Source organism: Ambystoma mexicanum, chromosome 6p (genome assembly GCF_040938575.1).
Source record: "Ambystoma mexicanum isolate Mex_15411 chromosome 6p, UKY_AmexF1_1, whole genome shotgun sequence".
NCBI classification, from domain to species: domain Eukaryota; kingdom Metazoa; phylum Chordata; class Amphibia; order Caudata; family Ambystomatidae; genus Ambystoma; species Ambystoma mexicanum.
In genome coordinates, this window is record NC_090935.1 from 1,017,655,935 (window position 1) to 1,017,668,180 (window position 12,246).

Sequence of the window (12,246 nt, forward strand, 5' to 3'; positions counted from 1 at the left end):
TGTACTGCCACCTGATGGCCGCACAACTTGTTTTTGATACTGTGTCCTGCGTCTTGCCCTTCCTCCCCTTCCCCTTTTAATTTCCCCCTGCCCCTCTCCCCTGCACTTGCATGATCTCAACGTCACAAGGCCTAGGAAGATCGCTGTCTTTGTCCTCCCTTTGTTTCCCCTCCCTTGCCTCGTTGAGCCTTGAAACACTTGTGTGTAGGCATATTATATATATCATACCATATAATCTAATTCATTTTCATATGAACTTGTTGACAGAACGCTTAGTTGAAAGTATCCTTTCCCCGAGGTTATTTGTATTTTGTATTTATTAGATTTGTATATCACTTACTCCAAAGCAATTTAACGGCAAACGTAAGAATAAAAGTACAAGGTAAAAATACATGATAGTAGAGTTAAGCATGAGCAAGAGAATGAAGCAATCAAACTGATAGTTGGGACTGGAAGGCATGAAAAGAGGAGGCAGAGTGAAGGTGTAGGGGAAGAGTGTTTTAATGCTTAGGGGCAAGAAGCGCAAAGGAAGGGAAGCGGGAAGAAGTCCAGGGCAGTTAAGAGACAGAGAAGAACATTTTACTGAGAACACAGAGATCAAGCCAGACTGTAGAAGGAGACTAAGGAGCAGAAATAGGCAGGAGCAACACCATGCAATGGCTTGAATACAAAGCAGAGAAAGTGAAAGAGATAATAATGAGGCAGAAAGCAGAACAGGAGTGACCAAAGAGTAAGGAGGGGGATAGAAAAGTAAACAGATTACTGATTTGAAGAGAGATCATAAAGGGGTCAAGAAACAGGAAGGATGGTCAAAGAAAAGAACAGAACAATAATTAAGTAGAGAAAGGCCAAGAGAGTAGACCCGAAGCTTAGTAGCTTAGAAAGAATGGACAGGATAAGCACATTGAAAATTGTAAAGATGATAGCGAGAAGAGCAAGCAGAATTAGAGATGTGGAAAGAGAAGGACTGGTCAAATGTAACTCCAAGGCTTTGAGCTGACAAAGACTAAGAAACAATGGATGGACTAAAGAAAACAGCAGTGGGAACATGAGGCAGGGAGGAAGAAGCAGGAGGGAAATTAATTGGCCTCTCTTTTTTCAGGATTTAACTGAAGAAAATGAGAGGCCATCCAAGTTTTAACAGCAGAGAGACAGGAGGAGACAGTTGCTTAAAGAGACAAAGAGAAAGAAGAGAAAGAAAAGAAGATTTGAGAGTCACCAGAATAGACATGACAAGAAAGATTTAAAGGGCTGATGAGCACCGAGTGGGGATCAGTGTAAATAGAGAAAAGGAGGGGACAGAGGACAGGAACCTGTGGAATACTAAAGAGAAGAGGGCCGGAGGAAGAGGGTTGGCCAGCGCAAGAGAGAGATAGAGTAGGAGCAGTTGGAAAGATAGGATTGGAACCACTTAAGAATCGGTGCAGAAAGTCAGAAGGAAGAAAGACAGTAGAGAAGGATATCATGATCTACTGTATCAAACGTGGCAGATGCATCGAGAAGGATGAGAATGGAAGAGAGTTTATTATGACATGCCAAGAGTATGGAATTAGAGACATGGAGGAGCACAGATTCTGTAGAATGGAAAGGGTGACAACCAGATTGAAGAGGGAGAAGAAGAGAGTGAATGCGGACCTAGGAAGACATTTGTGAGTAGACAACCTTCTCAAGAGGTTTGGGTAGATAGGGGAGGAGAGAAATGGGTTGGAAATTAGAAGGCAAAGAGGGATCCAAAATAGGCTTCTTAAGAATGGGAATGATGACAACTTGTTTAAAGGCAGGTGGAAAGACAGAAGATGCAAGGGAGAGGATGATTAATCAAGTGAGATAGGGGACAAGAAGTGGGCAAATCAATGCAGATGGAACCGGGTTGAGAGAGAGGCCATTAAATGGGCATGCATTATGTGGGAAGAAGCAATAGCATCTATTAGAGGCGAAAAAGAGTAAAAATAGGGATGGTAGAGGGAAGGGAGGGAAAGAGGGCTAAGACGAGGAAGAGCAGACAGGAGAGAAAGAGGAGAGAAGAGAATAGATTTTTGATGAAAAAAAATCTGCAAATTTGGTAGGCGAGAGAGTGGAGAAGAGAGAGGGATCTGGAAGACCAGGGAAGAGTATACTATTGAGTAGTTGAAATAGATGACACGGGTGGTGAGAAAAAGAGAGAGTAAGGGAGGAGAAGTACTGTTTTTTAGCAGAGAGTACAAGAGAGTCATAGGAAGAATGCAGGGAGAAGAGAAAGAGAAGATCAATAGGAGTATTAAACCTTTTACACATGTGTTTGGCCTTGCGAGGGACGAGCAGAGAGAAAAGAAGGGCAGAAGAGAGCCACGGTTGTGGGTTTCTTAGAAGGGGTAAAAGGGCGAGATGGGTCAGAAGGGTCAAGGGTTGAACCAAAAGCAGAGTCACAATAACAAAAGGCTTTGCTGGGAGAGAGAGAAGAAAGGTCAGTACTATATTCAAGAGTCAAGGAAAGGGAAGAAAAGAAGATTGAGGGATCAAAAGAACGAAGATTATGACGTAGGAAAGAAAGAGGAATGGAGGAAAATGAGCTATGAGGAGGGAGAGAAGGAGAACAATAGAGAAGGAAATGATCTGAAGAGTAGATGGGATGGGCTATAACTGGAGTGTCACAGACACACGAAGTAAAGAGTCAATTGCGAGAGGACCCGATGCAATGGGAAGGGGAGCCGGAAGATATGACAGATGAAAATAATGAAGAAGAGGGAGGGAGGCATGTTTAGTCGCAAGGTGAATGTTGAAGGGGGAAGATGACGGGGGAAAGAAAGAAGAGAGTCAAGATCAGCAGAAACATACATAGTGAGCAGACCAGGTGGTATAAATAGAATTAGGAAGGGATGAGAAAGCTGTGAAAAGTCATATTCAAGGGACCAAATGGTAGGAAGGGAGGGTAGAGAAAGAGCAAGGATCCAAGAAGAGTGATAGAGAATTCAGGTACTTCTGCCTTTGCCATGGAGGCCGTGGAGTGGGCAAAGTTAGTAAGAGGGGTGGAAAGAAAAGCAGGCATTGTAGTGTTGTCTGGAGATATCCAATTTTCAATCAGGTAAAGGGAATGAACAAGAAAGAGATCCAGAATGGAATATGACTTATTTCAGGCTTCACACACATTCCAAATCCTATGGAAAATGGACATGGTGGGGTAGATTGAAGAGAAGGATAGACAAGGTTGGAAGTGTCCTTGGTGCATAATGATTCATTCATTCATTCATTCATTCATTCATTCATTCATTCATTCATTCATTCATTCATTCATTCATTCATTCATTCATTCATTCATTCATCTTTTATTACACGCTTAATGATGGAGATCTAAGCATGGGACTGGGATTTGAACCTGTGTTGCTCTGTGTTATCTTGCTTCCAAGATAAATGTGTTGCCTCTCAGCTATTCTCCTGGCCTTCTGGATGGATGATAGGGTGGGGGAGATGAAAAATGAATTGGTACAGTTGAAAATATGGAAGTCAAAGAAAAGGACAACAAGAGGAGCCATGTCAGCAAAGAAAAAGTAGCCTGAGTATGGGATCTGAGTCTGAGAAATGCCAGGAGTGAGAAGAGGCAAACCGGAATAGTAACTGCCCTTACATGGGTCTCCCTTAGGTCGGGATGCCCAGGGCACGGATGCCACTGAGTCACTGATTTTAAGAGTGGAAGAACGTATCACGTGATCCTTCACGTGACTGTGCCAGATGGTGTGCAGTGTTGGCGAGTGTCCTCGGGGAAGGGGGAAGCAGGGGAGGATAAGTGGCAGAGTCACAGTTGTCAAGGTCCTGAGGGCAACCACTGCAGCCAGCCAAGTAGGCTTCACCAGCAGCCACAGTGTCTGCATTGAGCAGAGATATATCCTGTAGTGCGGCCATGTCTTCCTTCACGTGACTGCGTCAATGCTGTGAAGCACTGGCGGGTTGCCTCAGGGGAGGAGGAAGTAGGGAAAGACAAGCTACGGAGCCACAGATGACAAGGTCCTCCAGGCAACCACCCCAGCCAGCCAGATAGGCTTTAAAAGCAGCCACGGGGCATTTGTTTCCCGATGGGCTTTAAATAGTGTTTTCTGGATGACTTAGATGCAGATGATATAGCCATAGGTTGATGACTCTCTAATATGCTGTCTGGTACAGTTTTTTCTACAAGTTCCTGCTTTTGGGCTGTTTTCAATAGAATTAGTGGGATGAAGCTGCAAAAATAAAGATTGTCTTATGCTCCAGGACATTTTCTGGAGCCTTTGCTTTTTTTTAGCTTGGTCGTTCTTTTCATTTTTTGTTTCCTTAGCTTTCATTTTAGGTTTAGGGTTGTTAATGGTCTTGGTGTTCTTCACTGTCAAGCTCTGATTAAGTATCCTCTCTCTAAATGTTATGTCTTGAATAACAGATTTAGCTAAACTTAGTGTATCTACTAGTGGCCCGTTTGTGGGGATCTCTGCTGATGGTTGATTGTTATTAGCCCTCTCAGTTGTGGTGGCCTCCCTCAAGCCATCAGATGTTTATACACATGGTCAAAAGACCTGTGTACACTGTTTTGAAGAGAGGTTGTGCTACCATATCTATCGTGCATGTTATTTTCTTGCAAGCACTAATTTGCAGACATGTTTACAATTACAGGCTAAGTAAAGCCCAAGTATATGCAGCATGCCTACCTATAATCGAGAAATGCTATAAACCACTACAAACAACAAATCTATTTCCTTTGCCAATGCTAGTTTAACATGTCCTCCTCTTTTCAAGAAGTCGTTTTCACCCTTTAAACACTGCTGCTGCGTCTTTTGTTGACGGCTCTGTCTCACATCATAGCCACATGCACCTAGAATAGCTTACGCCTTCATGCACCAATGACCTGGTCGTGGACAGGAACGTTTGCATGCACAAATCCCTCCTGACAAATGAGGCCCTTCGATCGCGCATGTATCCTTTACATTACCTGACTCTTTTGCATGATTGAACCCAGAGTAATTATTGCACTCCTTGTTTGATTTGAAAATGTGCTGTATCTGTCTTCCTGGAATTATCTTCTTGTGATGCCAGAGAGAAAGAGAAAATTGCAATCCAGCACATATATGTAATCATCAGTAAGAGCATTTGACAAAATGTGGAAACATTTTATAGCGCAATTGTTTCAATTCTACTGAAATGTGTGCTGCGGATATATGCATATCTCCAAACATGTAGTTTGCCATATCTATACACAACTGAGCTCATCTATGGCTTACCTCTAATTTAAGATCATGCATTAATGTGAATATTTTTTTTTCCTTGTACCTTATATTCTAGAAAGTTGGCTGTGATGGAATATTAGGATCCATGTTAAGAGAAGACCACTGTGGTGTGTGCAATGGAAATGGAAAGTCGTGCAAAGTCATTAAAGGAGACTTTAATCATACAAGGGGAGCAGGTGAGGTAAACCGTTTGAAGGCAAATCTCTAATATATGTATGTTTGTTCATGTTTTACAACTTTTTTCGTTAACATAAAAACAATTTTATCCAGTTAAGCATAAAAAGCCACGCACGGACATAACACACTACATTTACAAGGAGCGTGAGGTAGCAAGATACTGTCTAATTTAGAGGACTGTTGGAAGCAGCACTCTCTGGCCCACCTCATGACTACCAGGTATGCAGGAAAAGAAGACATTTCATTCAAAGATTTTGCTGGATGGATCTTAACCTCTAGCATTGCTCTGGGCAACCCTCCAGACCATTGTTCTTCGTCTGCCATGCCATTACAGAAGGGGAACAACCATATGCAAATCAGGTTTCGTCCCTCCCCAGAAGTGGCAGTCCAGCACGAACTTCTAGGTCACATCCCTTCTGCATGAGACCACGAGCATCCCCAGACATGTTTCAGCCTTGTTGGACCTCATCAGTGAGGAGTAGCTTTGGTCCCTAGGACCAGCAGGCATGGGACCCCAGCTGGTCAGACCCGTGCCAATCGGGTTACAAAGCAAAAACAAAGAGGTGATTGCTAGAAGGTTTAGAATAAATGTTAACCTCTGGCACTGATCTGGGCGCAGCAGCAGCAATGTGACTGTTCAAATGTCACACAAGGCAGATGCAGTGCAGTGCGGTGCAAGACTTGCAGTGTGATGTATGATTTAGTATATCAACTTCTTTATTTCAGATGCTGCGGCCATTATATATTTAGAGTGCTTTTCGGAGAATATGGTGGGTAGTCTAATTCATGCAAGGGGTAAGGGCTTCTCATTTAAATGTTTAGGTACACTGGATATGCCAATCTTGCAAACATCTGAGTTTTCTAAAAATTGAAATAATTAAGGTGGGCGCTTAGGGAACATGTTGCTTGAAGTGAAACACATGGCATGTTACTTGGTAGGATGTACTACAATAGAAGGACAAATTAGTGCTTGCATTGCTGGAAACATGCTTACATGTTAATTGTTGTGGCAGACCAAATTCTAAACCATTAACTGCAAAAAACAAACCTCGATGCTTTTGCAAGACCTAACTGTTATCTCAACCGTCGTGTCTCATTGTCATGGCTTCTAGGGTATCCAGAATCGTTGCTAAATCTTCAGGTGTGAAATATTGTATATAGTGTACATCAGCTTTGGTAATTCCTCAACTGAGTTGCATGTTCTCTGTGAATGTTACAGGAGACCGGCATTGAGGATGAAACAGACACATTAAGTACATGTTCGATCAGTGGGGTGAGCAGATGCTGCACCCTTCTGGAATCTAGCGAATGGCAGCAGATGTTATCTGACTCCTGGGCCTTTCATTTCCAACTGTTCCCTTCCCTCAGGACATCTAACTGCCCATTTCTCATTTCCTGAATCGTTGGGAGATCCCATCTTGGTGCTTCTAACATTTACTGGCCCTCATGGCAGCGTCCATACTGTCTGTTCCATTTGCCAGCCTCAAGATGAGTTGCCTACAGCTTCATATCACATCTTACTGTGATCAGGAAGTGGACAAGCAGTCAATCAAAATTCCAATCCCATTGCAATTAGGAACGGACTTGGAGTGATGGAACAGCAAATACAATGTGTAGTTGAGGGTTCTTTTCGAGGATCTTCCTCCTCGGCACATGATGAAATCAGATTCATAGCTCACGGGTTGGGGTGCAACTCTGTATCAGCTGCATACTCACTCTCTTTGGACCCCAGAAAAAAAGAAAAGGATTCCATATAAATGTCCTGGAGCTTTTGGCAATTTTCAAAGCTTTGAAATAATTCCTGGTGACCATTCAAAAATCCCATGTGCTGATAAGAACCAACAGCATGATGACCATGTTGCATTTCAACGAGAAGAATGGCACCAGATCCACTCCCCTCCTTCGATTGGCTTTTCAAATTTGGGAATGTGCCATTCCCACCAGATATATTGCCGAGCTGTTCATTTACCCAGTGATCTAACTCTGGATGCAGAAGTGGACAGGGTCAGTCGACTCTCTCACTCCAATCACGAGCTCAAGACTTCAGTACTTCTGCAGATCTTTGGGAGATGGGAACATCCTCAGGTGTCCATGTTCACAATAGTTCTAAATGACAAATGCAAACGTTTAGTATCATTGATGGGCCAGGGTCCGAGCTCTCTGGCAGATGCTCTGCACATCTGGTGGGATCAGTGAATGAATTATGCATTCCCTCCTCTCCAATTGATGAGCCAGGGTCCGAGCTCTCTGCCAGATGCTCTGCACATCTTGTGGGATCACTGAATTAATTATGCATTCCCTCATCTCTCATTGTAGCGGAGAGTCCTTTCAAAATTCGGCAGCTCGGGTGGCTGCTCTTAGATTCTGAAGCTCAGAATTGGCTGACTTGAATCTAATACTCAGACGGCCAGAGGTTGAATCTGACTGGTCTGTTCATTCTCCCGGTAGCGCCGGGTCAGCTAAGCAAGGGGGCCAGGTGCTCCATCCCTCCCCATTATTATTGAGGTTAGCCTCTTTGTGCCTGATAAATTTGCTTACAGCATTTTAGGGTTATCAGAGCCTATTTTATTCAAATTATTTAGGCTGCTAGGAAAGCACCTACAGAGAAATCTTTGCAGGGATATCATAGGCAAAGCAGCCACCTGTGCCTCCTCATCTGGTTTTTGTAAGCTTTACTTTAAGGAGACTTTAAGTCTCCAGTGCTGATGACAGATTTGGCCAGGTGCTTTTACAGAGCTTGTTTGGCTAAAGTTATATTTCTTCTTCCTTTTCTGGTGCTTTTCAATCTCCCATACGTATGGAGAAAATGGGATGGGACGTAGGTGTAAAGGTTACTCAGAATAGTGATTTCCTTACTTATAGTTCATAGTCAGCTTTCCTCCATACACCATGCCCACCATACTCCTATAAATAAAACTAAATACTGGCGATCCACCTAGTGGCTCCAAGAAAAAATCAGGTTTTTTGCTGTTGGTTGGTGTCAGCGGAGCTAGCCAGGCCAATGCTAACCTGCTATATATTGCAGCACAAAATTGCTTAAAGGTTTGTTTTTGTGCCGTGCAAAAAGAGCTCTGGTCCCATCCCCTTTGGATGGACACTCATAAGTATGAAGGAAAATCGACTAGAAACTAGAAGGACAGCGGTATCTATGGTGACTAACGTGTTCTTATTGATACAATATACAAAAAACATGTGTAAAACTGGCTAGGGCCTCTCAGGCACTGATTCAGCTATCCATTTCCCAACCACATCTACCATAAAACAACCCTCGCCACTTTTCATTGTCTGATATGTACAGGGTAACAAATCATCATCATCATCATCATCATCATCCAAGCTGGCATGTCGCATGTGGCTAAATATCACTCTACAGTCTTCTGTAATGTAGTAAGTGATTGCTTTTTTATTTATACATGTAAATTGCTCAATAAAAAGCACTTCGATGTTTCCCCTGAGGTTAGAGAAAATAGCTGAGCTCTTTCGCACTGCACACTGGTGGGGCTGTGCTTAGTGATTCAACAACAACTCGGAAAAAGTGTTGCTGGCCAGACAAACCATTGCTGTATCAATACTGTTAAGGGTCAGCATCCCTCCCCACAGGTATAGGGTCCAGTAGATGCTCATTACTAATCTGAGCAGATGATGGTTCACTGTATGTTCATTTTAAATACCTGTTTGTATTCAAGATGCCCAAGTCACAGGGGAGGGTGGCACACACATTCTTCTGCCAGTAGGCTGCACCCACGCTGCTCACAAAGCTTCCCACAAGTGTCAATGAGGTACTGCCCGTTGTTATGAAAACAAATGGAGTCTGCACTCAATATATGGCCTGTTGGTGTCATATATCTCCAGCTTGAGATTCTCTGTGTACCCGAATTTGGGCTGTTTCCTGTGATCATTTTCCAATTAATGTTGCGAGCATTGCTCTAATGCATCCATGGACATTTGCAGTGTCTCCTCCGTGTGATGCTTGCTGCACATCCCCTGGCCCTGAGGGATGTAGAATAAAGGCGTTAAACTTTAATTTCAAATGTGGGTCCTTAAATTAAGTCAGAAGGTACTCAATGGTACCTTAAATGCAACCGCCCATAGATCACTACAAAAGGTTGAAGGCAGGACATCGGTATTACTTGCCAAGGCACAGGCCCTTGCCATGTTGGGCAGGTTGAGTTCAAAGAGGAACCTCTCTCGGGGTTGATTTGTGATGACTAATGCTCTTGGGGATCTCCTCCAAAGGTCATAACGAAGAGCAGATATTGGATATCAGAAGCCAATGAAATATTGACCCATCTAGATCACTGTTGTGAGTGTTATAGTAATCGGAGATGACACTGAACTGCTCAAATGATCCATCATGTGGCCACTGAGGTCGTCAGGTCGATCAATGTAAACTTGTGATGTACATGTAGTTGACACAGTATATATATATATTTAATAATCAGTAAATCATCGTATAAAATTCCCTATTGCAAATATTCCTGCAAATAAATAGTCAGAATTTCATTGTGACTATTAGCCGGTTTCAAGCCCCTGGATTCCCTAGCCAGTAAACAATAATTGCAGATTACTTTTGACATTAGTTATAGCTTTTTTTGTCAATAGTTGTCCTACCTAAAAAATAGCTGACTTCATTAATCATCTCAAAGGACTGTTCAACAGATTTCAAGCAGGAAATTGATATATTTCCTGGTCTGCACATGACAAGAGTGAGTATCTCATGGGTTTGGCTAGCATTAATATTCAAACATAATCTTAACCTCTCATGTCAAACCGCTAATCAAAAACCCAGCCGCATCTCACTTTCCCCTTTCATCTACAGCCCAATCTCTAACACATGCTTCATTGCTAAACTAATAGACTGTGTTGCATTAAAGCAACTTGGCCTCTTCACAGAAGCCAATAGGCTGCTTGACCCAGCCCAATCAGGATTACGACCCCTCTTTGGAACAGAATCCTCCCTTGTCTATATCTGAGACACCCGAAAAAGAACTGCTGATTTGGAAGGATCCACTGCACTTATCATCCTCGATCTATCCATGGCCTTTGATACCATCAACCCCACAATACTCAGGAACAGGATCCTCACCCTAGGCATCAAAGATTCTGCCCTCAATTGGATCTCCTCATTCATTTCTAAATGCTTGAAAATCATTCTCCTCCTAACTTTCTCCTCTGTGCCTTTGCCAGTAACGAAAGGGGCCCCACAAAGAGCCTTTCTTTCATCCCTCCTTTTCAACATCTACCTAAACCCACTGCCGTCTCTCATCCGCTCTTACAACCTTACCTGCTACAATTATGTAAACGACACCCAGACCATTTTCAAAATTCCCAAGACTCCAGCCTCCCCTTCCCAACCTCGCCTCTTACCTCTCAGCAATCGACCTATGGATGATGTCCAACCACCTTACCCTCAACCTGGTGTAATCAGAAATCTGAATATACAGCAAAACCGTTCTCCTTCCCCAACCTATATCATGGCCAGGAACCTTGGGAGCCCCACCTGCCAAATCCACCTCTGTTCAAAATCTTGGATGCACCATGGACGCAGACCTATCTCTCTCAAACACATCAACTCTGAATCCAGAACTTGACACTTCCACGTACACACCCTAAAGTTAATCTTTCCCTATTTCCCATATCCTCAAAGATCCTCCGCAATACTGCCCATCATCATCTCCCACCTTGATTATGCCAACTACCTCTATCTTGGCGTCCCCGCACGCCAGCTTTGGAAAATCAGAAAAAAACAAAACTCAATAGCCAGATTGCTCTTTGCTCTCTCGCCCAGAGAGCATATCACCCCACCCTCAGAGTATTAGACTGGCTCCCTATCAGCCTAAGAGTGACCTTAAAAGACCTTCTTGTTACTGCACTTGCACGATTCGAATGACACTGGGATTAGTAGGACCACTACTGTTGTTTTCTTCCCTGCCCCCCCCTATTTTTGTCTTATGGAGCCTTGAAACACCATAACACCATTTGCTGTATAAATTCTTTATAAATACCCAATACAATAAATAAATACAGTTATAGCAACCAGGCTGGGGGCATTATGCATATATGCATATGCCCCCCCACTTTCAGCTGCCCATCCAAGCAATGGTGCATAGATGTTCCTGCTGAGGCAGGTTGATACACCAGGTTTTGTCTCTCATGGTTCCAGCTGCATTTTTCTTGATACCTTCGTTTCTCAAGGCCTCGTTTGCGGGGGGAGGTTGTAAATTACATATCTATCTATTGTTTCTGTAAGAGAAGCAATCTGCACTATCCTCGCGGGCTCAGGAGGGAGCTTGGTACGCCGTGGCTGCAGGGTTTTAGGTTCCTTTTAGGTACTGACCCTGGTTTCTTACATGCTAAGACCTGTGCCAACTTCCCACATGCCCTGGGTTGACCCACAACAGTCAAGGGTTAAGCTCTCTTGCAGGGAGTCAGACTCTAGGCCTCTATGCCCACTCCTTTTTATTTGGTGCCAATATTCAGGCCCTTCTTTGGGGGCACTAGCAAAATGCTTAGTATCCGATAGCACAGCATATCTGTTTGTTAGTTTAATCCAAGTAGCAGTTAGCAGTGCCTAAGGGGGACTTACACTTTCAGAGTCCCTTGCGGTTAGGTTCATTTCACTTGCTGTACCTGTCTGTTTGTTTGGTACATTCACAATACGGTGCACAGCACAGCCGCATTGGGCCCAGTAACAGGGCTCAAGCAAGGATCAGCTTCACAGTGGTTGTCCGGTTTCTAATTTATCAAATGTCCTATGGGTTCCTCACCATGTCCCTTTCCTTCTCTGTGAAAGTTGTGTGTATTTATTTATTAATTTATTTTAATTTGTATAACTCGCCACGCA

At 43.4% G+C, this 12,246-nt stretch overlaps 1 protein-coding gene across 1 annotated transcript in view; it reads left to right on the forward strand.

The window, feature by feature from the left end:
• The window catches only part of ADAMTS19 (ADAM metallopeptidase with thrombospondin type 1 motif 19), a 2,156,963-nt gene that overhangs the window by 1,871,484 nt on the left and 273,233 nt on the right, over nucleotides 1-12,246 (forward strand). The window contains exon 15 of the mRNA XM_069625625.1: nucleotides 5,281-5,401. Coding sequence (XP_069481726.1) covers nucleotides 5,281-5,401 — 121 coding nt within the window. The remainder of the gene's footprint in view (nucleotides 1-5,280; nucleotides 5,402-12,246) is intronic.